Genomic DNA, 20,863 nt, shown 5'->3' with positions numbered 1-20,863 from the left:
GAGTTTTGGTCATATTATGAGTTTCGGTCATAATTGAGAATCTCGGTCAGATTATGAGTCTCGGCCAAAATTATTTTGTTGGGAATGAAACATAATTGGTACTGTGACCAGCAAGGTCTCAGTTAATGGTGTCTTGTTGGGAACAAAACAAAGTCGGTTTTAGGGCTTAGGGTCTCGGGTATGGCAGCAACTCATAAAATGAGTATGCAAAATAATTTTTCTTCAGGGGCGCTGCACCTTAAAACCCCGCAAGGGGCGTTGCCCCTTGACCCTCGCCCGCTAACAGGCTAGCGGGACCACCATGGCGTTGCGACTCATAAGTCTTTGTAGAAATCATAGTAAATTTTATGCCACAGAAGTATTGTGAATGTTATATGACGTGGTACATGGTTATGACATTTAACTCCAATGTGATTGGATGTGTGTGTATGTTGTAATTCATAATACGGTCTGCGTGTCGTGCCTTCATCTTTTATCACTCTTGTTGTAAATTTAGACTACTCTCAAATGTAACTCGAGGTTTCTTTAGATTTTGTAATGTACAAATTAGAGAATAAGTAGTCTACTGGACGACAGTGAGAAAAAGGAAGAAGGACAACAACACACGACGACTAAGGAGGCACTTGGAGAAGATGCTTAGCCCTAGGTTGACTTTTCGATCTTCTCATTGGCTTGAGAGGATCATAGATTAAGGGGTCATAATCATGTCACGTTTAATTTTGCATATATGTTGATGTGTGCTATGATTGTGTACTAAGTGTAGTTTCACCATGTCACGTTTAATTTTGCATATGGTAATCTCAATAAGTTTTTACTAACAAAAAAAGTCATCTATCTTTCACTACTACCTTTGTCTTGTCTAGTTGCATCTTTTTTTCTTAACATAAACAATCGGTGATTGGTTGCTATCATGATCAAGCCGTTGTATCCTAGGATTAGGATACACACGTTGAATGTTAGACCAATCAAGATAAAAATTGTCCAAGCAATTTAGCCAATATTTTACCACTCGAATTAGGATTTAAAGGCAAAATTTAGGGCTTGAAATTATATTGACCCAATTGACTTGTGTAACCACGACCTATACACACGTTGAATGTTAGACCGATCAAAATGTTAGACCGATCAAAGTAAAAATTGCCCAAGTAAGCAAACCAACATTTTAACGCACAAGTCAATTGAGTTCAATGTAATTTCAAGCTCTATAGTTACCCCTAAACCCTAATCCGAGTGGTAAAATATTGACGGGTTGCTTGGGTAATTTTTACTTCGATGGGTCTTATATTCAACGTGTGTACCCTAATCCTAGTCATTACCACATTGACGGGTTGCTTGGGTAATTTTTACTTCGATGGGTCTTATATTCAATGTGTGTACCCTAATCCTAGTCAATGACTAGTTGTTCATGATGAACTGAATTATATCTTAACAATGAGCTATCATCGAGAATATGAGAGAACATAAGTGGGCAGAGAGACCGTGGAGGAGAAATTATTCATGGATCATTTGTTGCCCAGGTAAGAGCCTCAATTTATAAACTCAAAATCCACACACATGCAATTAACCTGAGTAATAGCCATTAACTGCCATTAATCCTCAAACTGCAAACCATTAATATGTCTCATTCAAGTTATAAGCAGGAAAAATGTTGGCACAACTGAAATCAGAAGGAAAAATGTTGGCACAACTGCATTCAGACGGAAAAATGTTCAGACGAACTGTGTTAATATCTTCTAATTAAAATCAGGAGCACAGTGTTCAGAGTTGTGCACAACTGAAATCATAATATAAGTTTTAGTGTTTTGCAAATACAAGAACAAGCCAGATTTACACCCCCAGAACTTTAGACAAACTCTTAAAATTGGGTTTAAAGCAGGATTTAGTGCTTTGCTTCTGCTTGCACCCAAATCATCAGGCAACAGCAGAAGCAAAGCAAAGGACAATTTGGTTTAAAGCATTCCTTAAGCAAAACACTTTCTGAACATTAATAAAGTCTAATCCTTGTATTTATAGGACTCGAGCAAATTGGGCAAAGCTTCATGTCGTTTCCGCAGTCGTAACAAACCTGTGTAAGCAGAAATGGCTGATTAGAAAAGATGGAAAGATGAGGATGCTTGCTCAAGAAAGTCCTTAGTTTTTAGAACTAGATGCAGTTTTTGAAAAATAAAAATAAGATAGAAACACTCACTCCTGTTATGTAAAAGGAGTGAAATTATAGGTAAATTTACCTGATGCCCGCACCCGAAAGCTAGGTTCTTGGTCTGGTTGGAGCATACGCCACAGATCTGACATCGAAACAAACAAAAAATGGTAGGTATTGGAGCATTTGTTGGAAGAATAAAGCAAACTAACCTTGATTTTTTAGCTACTCCGAGTAATTGTTTATAGATTTTACTACCCGATACTCAGAATAGAATAGCAGTATGTTCGAAAAAAAAGGAAGTTACCTTGTCAAAAGCACCTCCTCTTAACTAATTAACTCATGCAAGAACCAAAGGGAGATAAGGTAATATAAGTGACCTTTTTATCGTTGACAGCAGAAGCTGAAGAAACCACAGCATTACTTTTATCAACTCCAGGGGAAGGATCAGAAATGCTCGACTGTGGGCGCTTTGAGGTTGGACCGCGACCCTTAATTGGAGGTGGAAGGCATTTCCTTCTCGGAATTCCTCTGCGTTTGCTGCGAAGTAAGAAAAAAACAAATCTGAATTAGCTTGTATAAAAAGAAGAAAACTAATGTAATAGATAAAAAGCCTGCCAATTCATGAACTTGGGTTTGTAATTAAACAATGAAGGACCATTACCCCAAAAGTTGGAGATCCAATGTGGCCTTATATTGTGAAGGAATTTCCATCAAAGCGGATAGAGCAAACTCTGCCTCCTTTTTATTGTTGGCTATGTTTTTTGACATGATTTCAGTAGAATTTACAAACTGCAAGCACAAAGGTGTTGAGCAAGCTTTTCAGTACTAATGTAACATGTTAAACTAGAAACATTAATGTAAATATGAAAGTTCAATCTATGACCTGGAAATTATCAAATGATCGAGAAGGTATGTTATCATCAAACTGTTGCATCATGTCCCAGGGACCATCACCAACTCCAACAAGAACAATAGAGAGTGGATAATCACTATAGTACACAACACACATCAAAAGAGGGAATCCAAATATAGCATTCTGAGTACAATCTTCGTAGTATGGCAGCTACCAGTAGTTACCTAGCTTTAACAATAGCATTTATAGTATCTCTCTCTTGTGAGCTTAACTTGCCACTATTCTTGCCAACCCCACTTGTTACCTGGAAAAGAATTCAAAAAAGAAGGATTAGATCGGATTAAGTATCAAAATACAGAAACAATATGCATCACTACCAGAACAGACTCTGCATTTAAAAGAATAAAAACTTCAAGCATAGGCTCATCAAGCACAATTAAGACACCGAGGAGAACAAATGAAAGCAAAAGGATCAAAATACATCTTGTGAAAATGTCAAATTATTTGAGATAGTAAATGCATCTTTGATAACTAACCTGGCCATCTGCTATAATGAGGAGAACGTGATACTGGCCACCAGTTTGATCTACAATGCTTATCGCTGTTTCAATTATTGGAGCAAAAGATGTTGGGCCTGTGATATGGCAATTTCAGAGTTAATTAATGATCTGCAACTTTACCATCCTAGAAAAGATCTGTAACTACCGGCTAGCCTAAGATGTGGAACTATTTCTCTATATCTTTCAAGTGCTTCCTCGAAACCATTACACGGGCGGTTGTTTGGGAAAAAACTGAACACCTCCTGATCATGAGTAGTTGCTGCAATAAAGGGTAGCTTAAACATTCTAACAGAAATTGGATAGCTCTCCAAGCTGAATAAGCATAATAGAATGGGTGTTAACTAACCGTCTCCAAATCCAAAGCAAGGAATAAGGTTATCCTCATCAAATGCAGAAAGTGTCCTCCCAATGACAGATATTGCTTGTTCATAAGGGTTTGGAGAACAATCCATGTCATGCAAACTTCGGCGATTGAAAGAAACCTTACCTGATAAATTATAGCATTGCATTAAATATTTTAAAGATTCACTGGTAAAACTACTTTATGTACTTCATTAAGTTTGCTTGCTAATTCATGCTAAAGTTCATGAGGATTTAAGTATGACCAGCTCTTATAAACTTCTTAGTATGCTTACACGCAACCAGGAAATACAGACCTTGCAACACAGATAGCCACCCAAAGACTGGATTAGCAATAATATGATAAAAACAGATTAATTGTTCACACAGCATTACAAGAATAAAATATGCAATATTTAATATAAGATGCAGAGTGTGAAATTTCATCAAGCTAGTAAATTCCAAATAATTGAGTCAGGCTATATAATTCCTTGTTTGAAACCAATGTTTTGAGAAGAAGATAATTGTTTAGAAACTTACTTCTTCCTAAAATTAGTGGCATTGCTAAACTGTGTATCGAACCAACAAGAATGGTAAAGGTATTTAAGAGTACAAACAAACCTGCCCACTCATTGCTCTTTGTAAAATCAATTCCGACTATCAGATTAGAAGATTCAAGACCAGCATTTGAAAGATCTTCAGTAACCTGCATTACAAAGGTGTAATGACTTGAGTATCGCCAAGAAAAACCATTTAATATACAAAAGAAAATGCGTATAAGTTAATTTAGGTTTTGTAATAGTTTTTATATAAGTATACTGATTGGATAAAGTGTAGTATGACAACTGTTTCCAAATGTTTGCTTAACATTGGCTTCTTATATCAAGCAGTGCTTTGAGAAGCATACTCAATTTGGCTTGAGCTAAACTCAGCAAACACGTCAAGTCATATTTGTCCCAATTATTTGAAGTCAGCTACAGAGTTTTTATTCCTCCAATGAGCTCTATGCAAGACTGTATCACTATTAATATTTGAATCAATTAAATTTTATTTATTACAATCACTCAATTTCTTTGATTACCCTGTACCTCTTAAATCTTCTACTCTAATCAATCAACTCCTCTACATATAGAACCTATTAGTCGATTTTGAACATGTCCAACTTTAAGCGACAAAGTATAGGTGAATTGAGTCTAGGCAACCACATTTTGAGTAGATCCAGGAGTTCTATTAATTCATAGAGATCAATGTATTCTCTTGATCAATAAGCTCGGCTCATTAATCCTTGAATTGTTGTCGCATATAAGAAGCCAAGGAGACAAAGTTTAGGTAAGAAGTCCTGCAAAATGGTAAATATTGGGGTTACAGTTATTGCAAGTAATCAACCGATAAAGAATTAGGACTAACAAACAATGCCATATGCAATCATACTCCTGAACTTAATTCATGTCCTTACAATAATATAGCATCACATAACATCACAGCCATCACATAATCAGCCACATCGTTATTTCATATGACAATGAGTGCATCATTATTCTAAGTTCAGTGAGATGCACAAACATGAGTAGCTTCAGGAAAAGTAAGACAAGCGCACAGGAGACGCTACTTAGTTCAGCAAGGATTTGCTTATCCATGGATACACAGTGACATTTCAATTCAGTGAAACTAACTCACTACACATGTAATAAGCACCCATGTGATACCCTTTATGTTTCACTAATGAGTACGACATGGTATCACCAATTAACCGCTATCATGTTAACATACTTTTTCAAGTTATATATAGGAATTGTGAGTTATTAACTGGCCAATACCGGTACTACATGAATCATTTGCTAGTCACGGGCACATGGTATCACCTGATTAGATCCTTGATATTCAAGTTCAACTACTAATCAACTAATGTATTCAAAAAATTCAAACCCATTGATATATGATAATACTCTCAATTAAGTATTTGAGTTAGGCATATACAAATTTCATCCCTTCTATGCTAAGAACATCGCCATGCTCAAGCAATTTGGCTACTATCATGAAAAAAGGAAAGCTTTAGACCAATAGCAATGGATAAAAAAAAAAGTATTCACCTGTTCAAGAGAGTTGTAATCATCGCCTATTCTTGAATACTTCATCTTCAACCTTTCTCTTGCTTGGGGCTTCTCATGACTCTCTGGGTATGCCGAGTACCTCGAAGTGCTCGGAGTTGTCGTGGAAACGTACTCACGCGAACGGTGGCTAGTGTCCCTCAACTTCGACGATAGGGCTCCCATGACAAGAGTTGAAGCATCAGGTAGATCGGTGAGAATTGTACGCCCAACTCTCTGTCTGCATCAAATCGCTCTGTTGATAATCAAAGACATAAATCAGCCGATCATACAAGATTTGACAAGAAGAAAATCTGTGCGCTAAATTTTAACAAGAAAGGACTAAATTCACGTTACAAGATAACCGAACATCAACCGATAAAAATCGAACCTTTCTCCCTAGAATCGATTGGAACGAGAGCAGGAAGAAGCCAACGAATTGAATGATTATCCTTCGCCTCGATTAGGATGGCGAAGACGAGCAATAGAAAAAGCTTGGAAGAAATCGAGCGGCGTGTCATTATGGATGACAGCGGCGATGCGTTTGCGACCTGTGAGGAAGTTTCCTTGCGAACCAAATTGGTGTTTACAGATAGTTACGCCCTGCGAGATGGGTTCGTTCCTACATCACTGGTGGGTCCGCGTGTTGCTGGGATAATTTTGTATGTAATAAATAAAATTTTACATGTAATTTTTATTCATGAAAATCTTTGTTTTTACACCCCAGTCAAATATATTTATTTAATTGTCCATGATATTTTTAGGTATAAAAAGTCTAAAAATTAGTATAAATCCTCTTAAATTCAGTATATTAAATTAGAATATAGTATATTTTCTATCAAATTGAGTAGGATTCTTTTTTCACCTCAAAATATACTCAATTTTAATTTAATGTGCTGAATTTAATAGGAATTATACTCATTTTTAGACTATTTGTACCGAAAAATATGAGGGTTAATTTCGATAGAAAATATACTTAGAGCTGTCAGACGGGCCAACCCGTGACGGGGTGGGTCGGTCCGTGGCGGGTTAACCATTTGGCGGGACGGGGCGGGGCGGGCCAACCCGCTAACTTGACGGGTTGAGAAATTTCCAACCCAACCCATTCTAAGGCGGGTTGCGGGTTGGACAGGCCAACCCGCGGGCCCATCAAAAATTTTTTAAAAATTAAAAAATATTTCATATCTTCAACATTTTATTTCGAAAAAGTTTTCTACAATTAAATGTATACATAAACATGTATTTTAAATATAAATGAATACAAACGAGTACTTATGTTGGATGAAAAGTACTATTTTTATTTCAAAATTATAATAAAGAAAGATAATAAATTGGCCTAAAACTTAGCTTACATGTGTTTTTTAACCCGTGGGTCAAACCAAGCCCGAGCGGGCCGACCCGTGCGGGTCGCGGGCCTAGACAGGTCGGCCCACGGCGGACTTGGGTTGATAAAATTCCAACCCAACCTGCTTAAATTGTTTGGCGAGGTGGGCCAACCCGTCGGGCCCAACCCAAATTGACGGCTTTAAATATACTCGATCCTAGTATAGAGTACTAGATTATAATATAAAGTGCTGAATTTAACAGGAATTATATTTATTTTTAGACTTTTTATACCTAAAATATAAGAGGGACAATTTTGATAGAAAATATACTCGATTTTTAATATAAAGTACTGACTTTAAGAAGAATTATATTCGTTTTTGGACTTTTTGTACTTAATTTTGGATTTTTTATACCTAAAAAATCTGAGGGGCAATTTAGGTATCAATATTTATATGAGGGAGTTGAAACAAGTAATACTTTATATGTAGAGAGTGGAAATAAAATTTTTTGGACATGAGAATTACATGTAAAGTTAATACTATAATGAAGATTTTTCTCTAATTTACGGTTGTTGCTTGTCTTTTTCATGAAATTGCTCCTATTTTTTTCCTTGTTTCTGCAAACAACTTTTAAGAAAATTAGCCTCAGCATTAAATACGGCAAGTACACTTTACCAAAACTTAATTTAATATATAAATGGGACGAAAGCGAATGATACGAATAAAAACAAAGGGAATGGAGTTAAGATCCATTGTCCCAACGTGTCACCTTATTGACAGGACGATTATGATATTCTCAAAGTATGTATAATATACTTGTGATGTACATTGTATCCTTAGGATATAATTTATGGTAATTTATTAAAAGACATACTAAATTTAATGTATTTATCAAAAGGTGTATCATCATTTTGTATTTACCAAAAGACGCAGGTAAGTGATGTGTAATACCGAATATAGCCCTCCCGCCAATCTCCTCTGATCAGTCATCATTTTCCAGGCATCCTAACCACAGTTTTCAATTACTTTGATTTTAAAAAAATAAATTCGATGATTAGTGTACCTCCCTCTTCGTGACATGCGAGTGTAGCTCCCTCTTGTGAAACCCTAGTTTAGTGACCTCGAGTGTTTCTCAAGCGGCATCAAGCATTTCAGTTCAATTAAAAACCAAGATTGTTCGCACGCCAACACTGAAGGATTCTAGGGTTTACATCAATCAGCTAGTATCATAATGGCGCAAAGACGTTGATCGGGTGCATCATCATCCTCTCCACATCAATTAGCTGTAAAGGTTATCATTTTACAAACTATGTGATCTTGAGAAGCTGAAATAGTATGATTTTAATTTTTTTATTTTTATAAAGTATAAGGTTCAGTTGATGTTGGACACAAACTGCATTGGAACAGTGTCCTCGGTCACTTTAAAAGTTTTTTTCAACCATCCACGAAGAAAGGAACGCATGAAGGCTCTGTTATTTTACATGACCAACACATAGTGCTGATCAAACAGACACCCTTTCGTATTTTTTTGGACATAGAAGATATACAGCACATCCGTGGGATTTTGATAAATATATTTCAAAATTGGAATTCAAGTAGTCAAACCTTTAGATTCTCAGGTACAATTTATAATTTTGTATTTTAATCACAAAGTAGTTGTATGGTAAAATATAATGTTTTGTTAAACCTGGGCCTGATACGATGTCGTATCAGGCCCAACGTGGGCCTGATATGGCATCGTATCATGTCGACGGTGTTCCTAATACTTTTGTATGTGTTGGTAGAAGTATAATAATAATTTAACTTGGTCAGGTGTTCCGGTTGGCTTCACAAGAGGAGACGTTTCATTGCTGCTTGATATTGCAGACCGTGGAGCTTCAATTCCGATCAATTCAGTTAAAGCATCCAGTGACCTCTTTCTAACTTACTTCTCAAACAAAAAAGAAGCTACTAGATCAAGAATTGAGGAGTTGCTTAAATTTTATGGCAATCGCGTTGAAGGCGAAGATGATCTTTTATTATTTTGCAAATTCTATATTTTGTATATATTTGTTTATGTCTTATTTTCTTCTAGTACATATAAGGTCCCTTTAAGTCTTATAGATATAGTAGATGATTTTGAGAATCTTGATAGATTCAACTGGGTTGAAGCAATACATGAATTTATGGCTCCACAATTACCTAAGATTGGGGACATATTTTCATCAACTGAGACAAAACAGTCTAACACCAACCTCCCTTACCTAAAGGGATTTGCTGGTCTTTTAGCAGTAAGTGTATAATTTATGTCAAATTTTTTAATATTTTGCGGACATTTTTAAAATAGTTAACCCTTGTGATGGTCAATCAGGCATGGTTTTTGGAGCATGTTCCAATCCAAAAATCATACAAAATCAAAGGAGCAAGAATAAATAAGTGGAGGAATATTCCTTCACATATTAGTAAGGTGAGAGAATTGATTGACAAAGTCTCATCTGAAAAGGTAAATTTTGAATACTTTGACTATAGTTTGGTTAAAAAGTCTTGTTTTAACATGTGGTTTAATATTCTTACAGGTTGTGATTGACCTAATCCCTAACCAAGATGAAAAATCATTGGTTGAGAACTTTGATGGCGTTGCTGAAAATCCACCTGCAATGGAGGCATCACAAATTGAAGTCACTGAAGTAGGAAGGCATATTAATAAGGAGTGTTGTAATTGCATTATTCAAGCAAACATAGTTAAAGAGCTAACATTGGAGAATATACAATTGAAGGAGAGGGTGAAAGAATTACTTAAAATAATTGAAAATAAAGGCATGGGATCTCAATATAGCGAGCCTGTAGACGATCCTCAAATTGAACCTGTAGGTGTTACAAGAAGAAGTAGGAGAGGACTTGACAGAAGTCGCTATGATTACAGGGACACTCCAATTGATAGTCTATTGTGGCTCAAAACTTTACCTAAGAGGCAGCGTAGAAATATACAAATAAGTGAGCCTACGGAGAAAGATACAAGTCTAGGAGAAGGAAAAATAGTTGTCATAGAATATGGTGTTGTGGGCAAGGGGAAAGGAAAAATTGATTTGGATGAAATGGAAGAAGAAATTAATATTGTACAATTGATGGAAGACAAATCTGATGAAGAGGCAGAGAATGATGTAGATATGTTTGCCAAATATGACAAAATGAGGAAACAAGCAATTGTTGTAAGACGATATATGCAAATTTCATTGTATTTTGTTAGATTTAATGGATTATCTAATTGGCTTTTTGTGTTTATGTGCAATAGTATGTGAAGAAGCAATTTAAGTCTTCCAAGAAAAAAAAAAACAAGACGAAGAGGTGGCGTACTTGTTAAAAGCCTTGGAGGAAATAAAGTATGTAAATTACATTAGTCATGACTATTATATGCTTCTCGTATCATTTGAGCTAAGGTTATCAAAATTAAATTTGTAAAAATAATCTCTAATTTGTTTACTTTGTAGGTTTACAAATGATATAGTTTGGGAGGAACCACCCTTTTATTTAAATTTGTATTACCTTTTATCTGGTGTGAATGGAGAGATGTTGACAAGAGGGGATGTAATCGACACATATTGTAAAATTCTATTTAGGGGGGCATTCCCGTCTGGAAGCACATACAACAAGTCAATATATTGTTCGACATTCTTCATAGTAAGGAATTGATTTGAGTATAGTAAAATTTAGAATTCTTTTTATTATTTGGTTATGTTTGTAAGACTTTGCATATTTGTAGTCATTAATGAAATCGTCAAGTAAGTTTGCCTTCCAACACCTGATAAAGACGGATAGAGGAGATGAAGAGGTAACGTATATATTTATACCTTTGTGCAGTGATAATGCACACTTCCACTTGCTGCTGATGGACACCAAATCAATGACGTTCAATCAGTACAATTCTCTAGCAAGTGGAAGTAAATACAAATATGAATTTGAATCAGCGGTGAGCATCTAATAATAATGTATATGGTTGTATTTTAATATAGATGCTAGTTGATGGAAAATGGAAATTTCCTCTTCAATCTTCAGGTATCAGATTTTAAATTAGATAGTCGTGAGCATGTTGCTGCTATTCATCCAAACTTGGAAAGGCATTATTCATTCGAAAAATGGGTCTCCCGCACAATAGAATATCCACAACAACAAGCAAGGTAAATCAAGCACAGAGTGTGAATATAAATTATTGATAAAAATTATTGACCATAAAAATGTTATTGTTTACAGCGTTGACTGTGACTTCTTTGTGATGCAATACATTCAATGTCTCCTATATGATATGAAGATGGACTTCAAACAAGGAGACATGAAAAAGATTAGAATTGATGAAATGGTATCAATTTTGAGGGATAAGTATTTTAAAACATTGGATTAAATATCCAGTCTTGTAAGGCAAAAACTTGTATAGAATGTAAATGAACTTATTACGTTGTGTAGGTAGTTTAATATCTTTGTATGTAGTATTTGTTGTATAATACAATGGTATGTAGTATATGAGAAGATTATAAACTGTCACTAGAATATTAATAATATTGCATAGTGATTAGTCAAATATAAGTCACAATATACAAAATGCGATGTTGGTGCTTATCAGTGGAAAGAGACATAATGTATATAAGTTATACTGCACACCATTTCTATCTTCTCCAAACTAAAAACATGGTAATGGTTGTGATTGTTTAATATATCAAATAGGCTCGGACCAACAGTCGGTTTCAAGAGCACAATGTCACTAGGTTCGGTGTCAACTGGCACGGAGTAATATCTTCTTAGAAATGGGGTATAAATACGTTTTAACACCAGATATACCTTCTCCCCAGTCAGACCTTCACAAGGAACGTGATTTCAGGTAAATCCAAGTAGGAGAGGGCCATCAGTGGGTTTTCGTCAAAATCCACTGATGGACCTAAACACCTCTGATTCGACCCATTTCAGTTCGAGTGGTATTCTGGAGTTGCAAGGACTCCAAATCTGCTGGAAAATTGTTATTTAAAGCTCTATAGGTGCAGGGAAAAAAATAAAATATAATCAGCCTCCGTTCGGTCTGATATGCTTCAATATCAGGCCCAACGTGGGCCTGATATGAGTGTATATCAGGCCCAACATGGGCCTGGAATCGTATCATTTCATAAAACATTAAATCAAACTCCCCCTAATATAAACTCCAAACATTCTAACAGTGTCCTGATGAAAAAAATAAATAACATCACTTTTAAAAGTCCCCTTCAGAAAAGTTGTGCCCTGTTCCGTGCCAACTGACACGGAGCAATACCTTCTTAGAAATGGGGTATAAATACTTTTTGACACCAGATATACCTTCTTCCCAGTCAGACCTTCACAGGGAACGTGATTTCAGGTAAATCCAAGTAGGGGAGGGCCATCAATGGGTTTCGGTCAAAATCCACTGATAAACCTAGACACCTCTGATTCGATCCATTTCAGTTCGAGTGGTATTCTGGAGTTGCAAGGACTCCAAATCTGCTGGAAAATCGTTATTTAAAGCTCTATATGTGCAGGGAAAAAAATAAAATATAATCAGCCTCCGTTGGGCCTGATATGCTTCAATATCAGGTCCAATGTGGGCCTGATATGAGTGCATATCAGGCCCAACGTGGGCTTGGTATCGTATCGTTTCATAAAACATTAAATCTAACTCCCCCTAATATAAACTCCAAACATTCTAACAGTGTCCTGATGAAAAAAATAAATAACATCAATTTTAAAAGTCCCATTCAGAAAAGCTGTGCACTGTTCCGTGCCAATTGGCACGGAGCAATACATTCTTATAATTGGGGTATAAATACGTTTTGACACCAGATATACCTTCTCCCCAGTCAGAACTTCATAGGGAACGTGATTTCAGGTAAATCCAAGTAGGGGAGGGCCATCAGTGGGTTTTGGTCAAAACCCACTGATGGACTTAGACACCTCTGATTCGACCCATTTCAGTTCGAGTGGTATTCTAGAGTTTCAAGGACTCCAAATCTGTTGGAAAATCGTTATTTAAAGCTCTATAGGTGCAGGGAAAAAAATAAAATATAATCAGACTCCGTTGGGCTTGATATGCTTTAATATCAGGCCCAATGTGGGCCTGATATGAGTGCATATCAGGCCCAACGTGGGACTGGTATCGTATCGTTTCATAAAACATTAAATTTAACTCCCCCTAATATAAACTCCAAACATTCTAACAGTGTCCTGATGAAAAAAATAAATAACAACAATTTTAAAAGTCCCCTTCAGAAAAGTAGTGCCCTGTTCCGTGCCAACTGGCATGGAGCAATACCTTCTTATAAATGGGGTATTAATACGTTTTGACACCAGATATACCTTCTCCCCAGTCAGAACTTCACAGGGAACGTGATTTCAGGTAAATCCAAGTAGGGGAGGGTCATCAGTGGGTTTTGGTCAAAATCCACTGATGGACCTAGACACCTTTGATTCGACCTATTTCAGTTCGAGTGGTATTTCGGAGTTGCAAGGACTCCAAATATGCTGGAAAATCATTATTTAAAGCTTTATAGTGCAGGGAAAAAAATAAAATATAATCAGCCTCCGTTGGGCCTGATATGCTTCAATATCAGGCCCAACGTGGGCCTGGTATCGTATCGTTTCATAAAAAATTAAATCTAACTCCCCCTAATATAAACACCAAACATTCTAACAGTGTCCTGATGAAAAAAATAAATAACAACAATTTTAAAAGTCCCCTTCAAAAAAGCTGTGCCCTATTCCGTGCCAACTGGCGCGGAGCAATACCTTCTTATAAATGGGGTATAAATACGTTTTGACACCAGATATACCTTCTCCCCAATCATAACTTCACGGGAAATGTGATTTCAGGTAAATCCAAGTATGGGAGAGCCAACAGTAGGTTTTGGTCAAAACCCACTGATGGACCTAGACACCTCTGATTCGACCCATTTCAGTTCGAGTGGTATTCTGGAGTTCCAAGGACTCCAAATCTGTTGGAAAATCGTTATTTAAAGCTCTATAGGTGCAGAGAAAAAAATAAAATATAATCAGCCTCCGTTGGGCCTGATATGAGTGCATATCAGGCATAATGTGGGCCTGGTATCGTATCGTTTCATAAAACATTAAATCTAACTCCCTCTAATATAAACTCCAAACATTCTAACAATGTCCTAATGAAAAAAAATAAATAACAACAATTTTAAAAGTCCCCTTTAGAAAAGTTGTGTCCTGTTCCGTGTCAACTGGCACGGAGCAATACCTCCTTATAAATGGGGTATAAATACGTTTTAACACCAGATATACCTTCTCCCCAGTCAGAACTTCACAGGGAACGTGATTTCAGGTAAATCCAAGTAGGGGAGGGTCATCAGTGGGTTTTGGTCAAAACTCACTAATGGACCTAGACACCTCTGATTCGACCCGTTTCAGTTTGAGTCATATTCCGGAGTTGCAAGGACTCCAAATCTGCTGGAAAATCGTTATTTAAAGCTCTATAGGTGTAGGGAAAAAAATAAAATATAATCAACCTCCGTTGGGCCTGATATGAGTGCATATCAAGCACAACGTGGGTCTGGTATCGTATCGTTTCATAAAATATTAAATATCCATAGTATTTTAAGGCAAAAACTTGTAGAGAATGTAAATTAAGTTACGTAGTGTAGGTAGTTTTATATGTTTGTATGTAGTCTTTGTTGTTTAATACAGTATTATGTATTATATGAGAAGAGAATAAACTGGAACTGGAATATTAATTATATTGTATAGTGATTAGTCAAATATAAGTCACAATATCCTGTGACATCCAAATTGCGATGCTGGTGCTTATCAGTGAAAAGAGAGATAATGTATATAAGTTGTATTGCACACCATATCTATCTTCTCAAAACTAAAAACATGGTAACGGTTGGTATTGTTTAGAAAATCAAATAGGCTCGGACCAACACTCGGTTTCAAGAGCACAAGGTAGGCTTTGAAATTTGAATTAGGCTTGTAAATATGGAACACCAAAGTAACTAAGTTACGAGAAAAAAAAAATTGGTTCATAGTCCTGAAACTGCAAGAAACACATGATGTTCCAAATGATACGGACAAAGAACTTCTTAGTCCTGAAACTGCAAGACCTTCACAGGGGACTTGATTTCATGTAAATCCAAGTAGGGAGGGTCATCATGGGTTTTGTTCAAAACCCACTAATGTACCTAGACACCTCTGATTCGACCCATTTAAGTTCGTGTGGGATTCTGGAATTTTAAGGACTCCATCGGTGCTAGCAAATCATGGTTTAAAGCTCCAGAGTGTGGTGGCACGTGATGGAAAAAAATAGGCATCGTTGGGCCTGATATGCTTGAATATCAGGCCCAACGTAGGCCTGATATCAGGCCTAATGTGGGCCTCATATGAGTGCATATCAGGCCCAACGTGGGCATGATATGAAGATATCGTGCCCAAAGTGGGCTCGGTATGGTATCCTTTCTTATAAATTTATACTATCTCCCCTTTCTATAAACTCAAAATGTGCTACCATGATCCTTATGAAAAAATCAAAAATAAATAAAATTAGAAGGTGCTACCATAGGGTTTAAGTCTATAGCATGGCCATAAGTGGAATATGTGGCAACTGGCACGGAGCCATACCTTCTAATCCATGGTGTATAAATTCTTTTGACACCATATATACCATCTCCCACCAAGACATTCACAGGGGACTTGATTTCATGTAAATCCAAGTAGGGGAGGGCTCAGTGAATTTTGGTCAAAACCCATGATGGACCTAGACACCTCTTATTCAACCCATTTCATTTGAGTGGTATTATGGAGTTCAAGGAATCCATAGGTGCTAGCCAATCATGCTTAAAAGCTCCATAGGTGTTTGGCAAGTGATGGAAATAAATACAAATTGAAGCACCGTTGGGCTGATATGCTTGAATATCAGGCCCACCGTGGTCCTGATATTCTACCATATCAGGCCCAACGTGGGGCCTGATATTAAAGAGTATTATTTCAAAATAATAATAATTAATTAATCTTACACATAAATCGAGTCGATTAAATTTAAAATAAAATAAATAATGGGATATCAGGCCCAAGTTTCAATATACAAAAGTGCACACTCTCCTACTTCGGTCGTCATCTTCTTCTCGAAGCCATTCTACGCAGCCCGTTCGAGGCATGACTCTACCTTCACCGGCATTCGAGAATCAGTTTCGTGCGTAGATCGGTTGCTCATTTAGTTATGCTTTCTATAACCGTTTAACCTAGGGTTTGTGTGGGCGTGTTAGAATAAGAGCGTAGTCGTTATTACGGGATCTAAGAGTTGTTTTGCTGGGCGTGGTTATACAGTAGCTAGGTTCGCAATGGCAACAAAAGAAGCGTCAACAAGTGTGAGTACTGATGCAACGCCCAAGGCCCCCTTGCTCAAGGGATTTCCAAATATTTTGGCTGTAAGTCCGATTACACATATATATCACGATATTTCACTACAAGAAAACAGGGCTTTAGAGACGAAAAAATCTGTCTCTGAAAATCATTTTTCCGTCTCTAAAGAAAGTTTGAGACGGAATATTCCGTCTCAAAAATCCGTTAGTGAAAGCCCCGTAGCTAATTTTGAAACGGATATATTCTGTCTCCAATTTTTGAAACGGATGAAAAAACTGTTTATAAATCTGTTTCAAGTTAACAAAATAAAATTAATTTCAAATGTAAATTCTGTCTCTAATTTTATTTTAAATCTGTTATTAATCCTGTTTATAAATCTATTTACAATTCCATTTATAAATCTGTATATAATTTTATTTTTAAATTTATCACTAAATATTATTATATTACATTTTTATATTTTTCATCAATATATTTAAATAATTCTTCATTTCAAATAAATTAAAATTATTAAAAAGAAATAACTTCTAATTCCAAATGTATTATACAATTAACATTAAAATAAATAAATATTTACATTATCCAAACAAATTTGACCAATAATCAAACTATAAAGATCAAATTTTCCTAGATATAAATGATTTGTATATTCCATTTCTTGAATCATTTCCAAATCATCTCCTTGAGATTTTCTTCCCTCTATAATAACAAGTTTTTTTTCTCTTTCAATAATTTGTTCCTCTATCCTCGAGCTAATAACATGCATGCCTTCATTTTCTTCTTTTTGCCCTCCCTGTTTTCGAATTCCATGAGATAAATTGCTTCTCTTGTACAGATTAATGAACCAACCAATTTTGTTGAGAAAATCTAACAAATCAAAATATGAAACAAGTCTTACAATATCAGAATTTTTAATACAAATAAATTAAAATTATACAAAAGTCATAATCAATATCAATGATCACCCACTAATTAGTCCATAGTTGTCAATGCTAAAGAATTAACAAGTCATGAAGACTCTTTTGGCTCTGAAACAATAGGCATCACAAAACCATAAAAATTAGGTCAGTGTGAACAAATACTTAAGTAGGATTTTCTTCAAATTTGAATCTTAAACTTAGAATCTCTAAGTACATATAACAAAATCAAATACAAGATAATAGAAAATTTTGGATTCTAAGACTAAGATTTGAAATAGCAAAGCAACTATGAAATCAAACCTAATGAATAAAATACAATTGCAGAAAATAATAGTCAACATGAAGTAATTAACGAAACTAAGCATGGAACAAAACCTAGAGCATTAAAGAAACCTAATCTAACTTAACCTAATTGAATTTAAATGAAGACATAAAACTTAACAATTGAAAGAGCAATACAAAGCAAGAGTTAAGTAAACTAAGATGCATCAGATAGAACCTAACTATTGAAAGAGACATTTCACCGAACGTGAAATGAACACATGACATGCAAAAATTAGAACCTAACTACGGAATATTTTATCAAACAAGTTGGGTGCATGAAACAATTAAAGCCAAGTGTGTGCATTCTAATTAAGGGAGATCAAGTTTGATATAAGCATTTAATAAGAAACATAACACACATCCAACATGATAAAAGAAACAACCTAATAAATCTGATCAGGTTCAGATTACTACCCTTATCAGCAGTTTGTGGCTCTTTCGACGATGGTAAATCTGTCCAACAACCCTCACCGCCTCAGAATTCACAGATACACGACAGTGGCACAAATCCAAGCACAAATGGGGTCACCGCAGCAATGGATCTGCAATCCAGAAGATGCCAATCCGTTGATAAGTTGTGACGGCTGTCAAACAGGGAAGAGGAATAGAGATGACAACATCTCATACCTCCTTGTGGCTGACCGGATGGCCACGGCACAATTGAAGGGGGCAACGCGTGGTAACCCCTCGCAACTGCTGATACGCGGAAGAACAACCCTACTCTCCTGTGTACTCAGCTCTCCGATGGTGGCAGATGGAAGAGGAAGAAGTGGCAGCCGGTGAAAGAGATGGCGGCGACGCTAGCCGCCCAAAATTGCAGGTACTGTGGTCGGATGCGATGACGTCGGCTGCATCTAGGGCAGAGACGCAAGGGGAAAAGTAGAAGAGGATCGGGCCGCCTGATAGCCCAGAGAGCTTGGTGTTGGTGAGGCTCGCGGAGAGAAAGACTGCTGTCGGCGGTGCTCTAGTGACAATCGGCGTGGTGAGGACCTCCGCGACGAGGAGACGACGGCAGAGGAGGGAAGATGACGCGGAAGAAGAGAAAGGGGCACCGGTTGGAGAAGATGAGGAGAAGAAGAAGAGCAGAGAGTAAACACGGCGTGAGAGAGGAGGAAGAATCGGGGCGGCGACGAGATAAGGTGAGGAAGGATTCGACGATTAGAGAGGAATAGGGCACGGTGAGGAATTATAACCATTAATTAAATTAGATAACTAGGTTTATTTTAATTAAAACCTAAGTAATTTCTTTTATCAACTCCTATTTAAATTGGATATTCCAAATAGATCTTTCTCAAGTGCAGATGTGTCCTCTCAATTACATCTTACGAGCTCTGAAAAATTCATAAAAATATCTAAAAATTCCGTTAAGATTATTTCCCAATTAAATCTTATTATTTAATTATTATTATTATTTTTTTATTACCGTATTTTACAATAAAAGTGCACAATTATTAGTAAAAATCAATAAAAATAATAAGAATTCAGGGACTGTAGGGTGGACGACCTCACGGTCGCATGAGGGGGCTAATTGAAAAGGTCGCGAACCTTGCGGCCTTGAGAAGCAACTGTAGACAACCTTAAGTGGTTACGATCGCCCTCACAACTGCGAGCAACCTTTGCAGCCGTATAAGATAGCCACCAAGCACGAGAAAAATAAAATCAGAGGCGGGGGAAAAAGAATTTGTACCTACTCTGATAAAGCCAAAGACAAAGCCAAAGCCAAATTAAGACGAGGAGAAAGGGTTAGAAAACCTAATTCATATTTATTTTTCTTTATAAAAAGTTATATATAATTTCATATTAAATTTGGTTTAAATTCTTTCTTAAAGTTTTTTCATATATTATATTTTATCAAAGTGAATATATTTACAATTCCATGTCTCTGATTTATATAAATATAAAACAAATTCTATTTTCGTTTAAAAATATTTAAACGATCACAAATTCCGTTTATAATCCATATTTATTTTTTTAATAAAATTTATACATAGCTTCGTATCAAAATTTGTTTTAAATTTCTTTTCAAATATTATATTTCATTAAAGTTAAACAAATTAATTATTATGTAACAAATCTGTATCTGATTTATATAAATTTGAAATAGATTTTATTTTCGTTTTAACTTTTAATTAATTTATAAACAAAATTTGTCACAGAAATTATACAGTCTTCTGTTTATAATTCATATTTATTTTTGTTTATAAAAATTTATATGTTCGTTTCAAATTTGTTTTAAATTCTGTCTTAATTTTTTTTAAATATATAATGAATTAATAATTCTGTATTAAATCTGTCTCTGATTTATATAAATCTGAAACAGATTTTATTTCCGTTTTAACTTTTAATTAATTTATAAACAATAGTTGTCACAAAAATGATACAGTCTCAAATTTTGTTTATAATTCATATTTATTTTTGTTTATAAAAATTTATATGTAATTTCGTTTCAAATTTGTTTTAAATTTTGTCTTAATTTTTTTAAAAAAATATATAATTTACTCAAATGAAACGAATTAATAATTCCGTATTAAATCTGTCTCTGATTTATATAAATCTAAAACAGATTTTATTTTTGTTTTAAAAATCCGTTTCTGAAGCCCTGTTTTCTTGTAGTGTTTGTAAATATTATAAATTATTTTTATAATCATATTGTAGGTATGGGTGTATGAGCACATCAGCATTATTGATCCAGACCATCCAGAAAAATTGCCAAGAATACTATGGTGGAGGTGACCTAACTATCATGTTGACACAGTCAAAAAAATGATAGACCGTGTAACTGCAGATAAAATTTTAGTAGATTTAATTCCGGCAGAATCAGAGTTGGATTTACTACCAAACCGGCCTCAACCAACTGAGTCTCTTGAGTTGGTTGGCCAAGAATCTTTACAGCAAGCCGAAGAAGGTCTACTGCAGTGTGACGATACGGTAGATTATATTTTGTGCAAGAAAAAGGATAAC

At 35.7% G+C, this 20,863-nt stretch overlaps 1 protein-coding gene across 1 annotated transcript; it reads right to left on the bottom strand.

The window, feature by feature from the left end:
- Positions 1-1,692: 1,692 nt before the first annotated feature.
- LOC122030992 (E3 ubiquitin-protein ligase RGLG2-like) lies at positions 1,693-19,087 on the bottom strand. Its single transcript, XM_042590038.1, has 13 exons — positions 18,530-19,087; positions 18,317-18,444; positions 5,986-6,238; positions 4,517-4,601; positions 3,903-4,043; positions 3,702-3,815; positions 3,533-3,630; positions 3,221-3,300; positions 3,027-3,132; positions 2,805-2,932; positions 2,521-2,680; positions 2,229-2,285; positions 1,693-2,065 (listed from the first exon to the last, which is right to left on the bottom strand). Exons 3-13 carry the CDS (start codon positions 6,166-6,168, stop codon positions 1,985-1,987), a joined length of 1,233 nt encoding a protein of 410 aa, XP_042445972.1. The 5' UTR covers positions 6,169-6,238; positions 18,317-18,444; positions 18,530-19,087; the 3' UTR covers positions 1,693-1,984.
- Positions 19,088-20,863: the final 1,776 nt, after the last annotated feature.

Source organism: Zingiber officinale, chromosome 11A (assembly GCF_018446385.1).
Source record: "Zingiber officinale cultivar Zhangliang chromosome 11A, Zo_v1.1, whole genome shotgun sequence".
NCBI lineage: Eukaryota > Viridiplantae > Streptophyta > Magnoliopsida > Zingiberales > Zingiberaceae > Zingiber > Zingiber officinale.
The sequence above is the reverse complement of the archived record's forward strand: the minus strand, read 5'-3'. Positions and strand labels throughout refer to the sequence as shown.

Coding starts and splice junctions, on each gene's coding strand:
- LOC122030992 (XM_042590038.1), bottom strand. CDS start 6,168: ATGGGAGCCCTATCGTCGAAGTTGAGGGACACTAGCCACCGTTCGCGT. Junction 3,301..3,532: donor TCATTATAGCAGATGGCCAG/GTTAGTTATCAA, acceptor ATTCTTTTCCAG/GTAACAAGTGGGGTTGGCAA. Junction 2,681..2,804: donor TTGGATCTCCAACTTTTGGG/GTAATGGTCCTT, acceptor CTTACTTCGCAG/CAAACGCAGAGGAATTCCGA.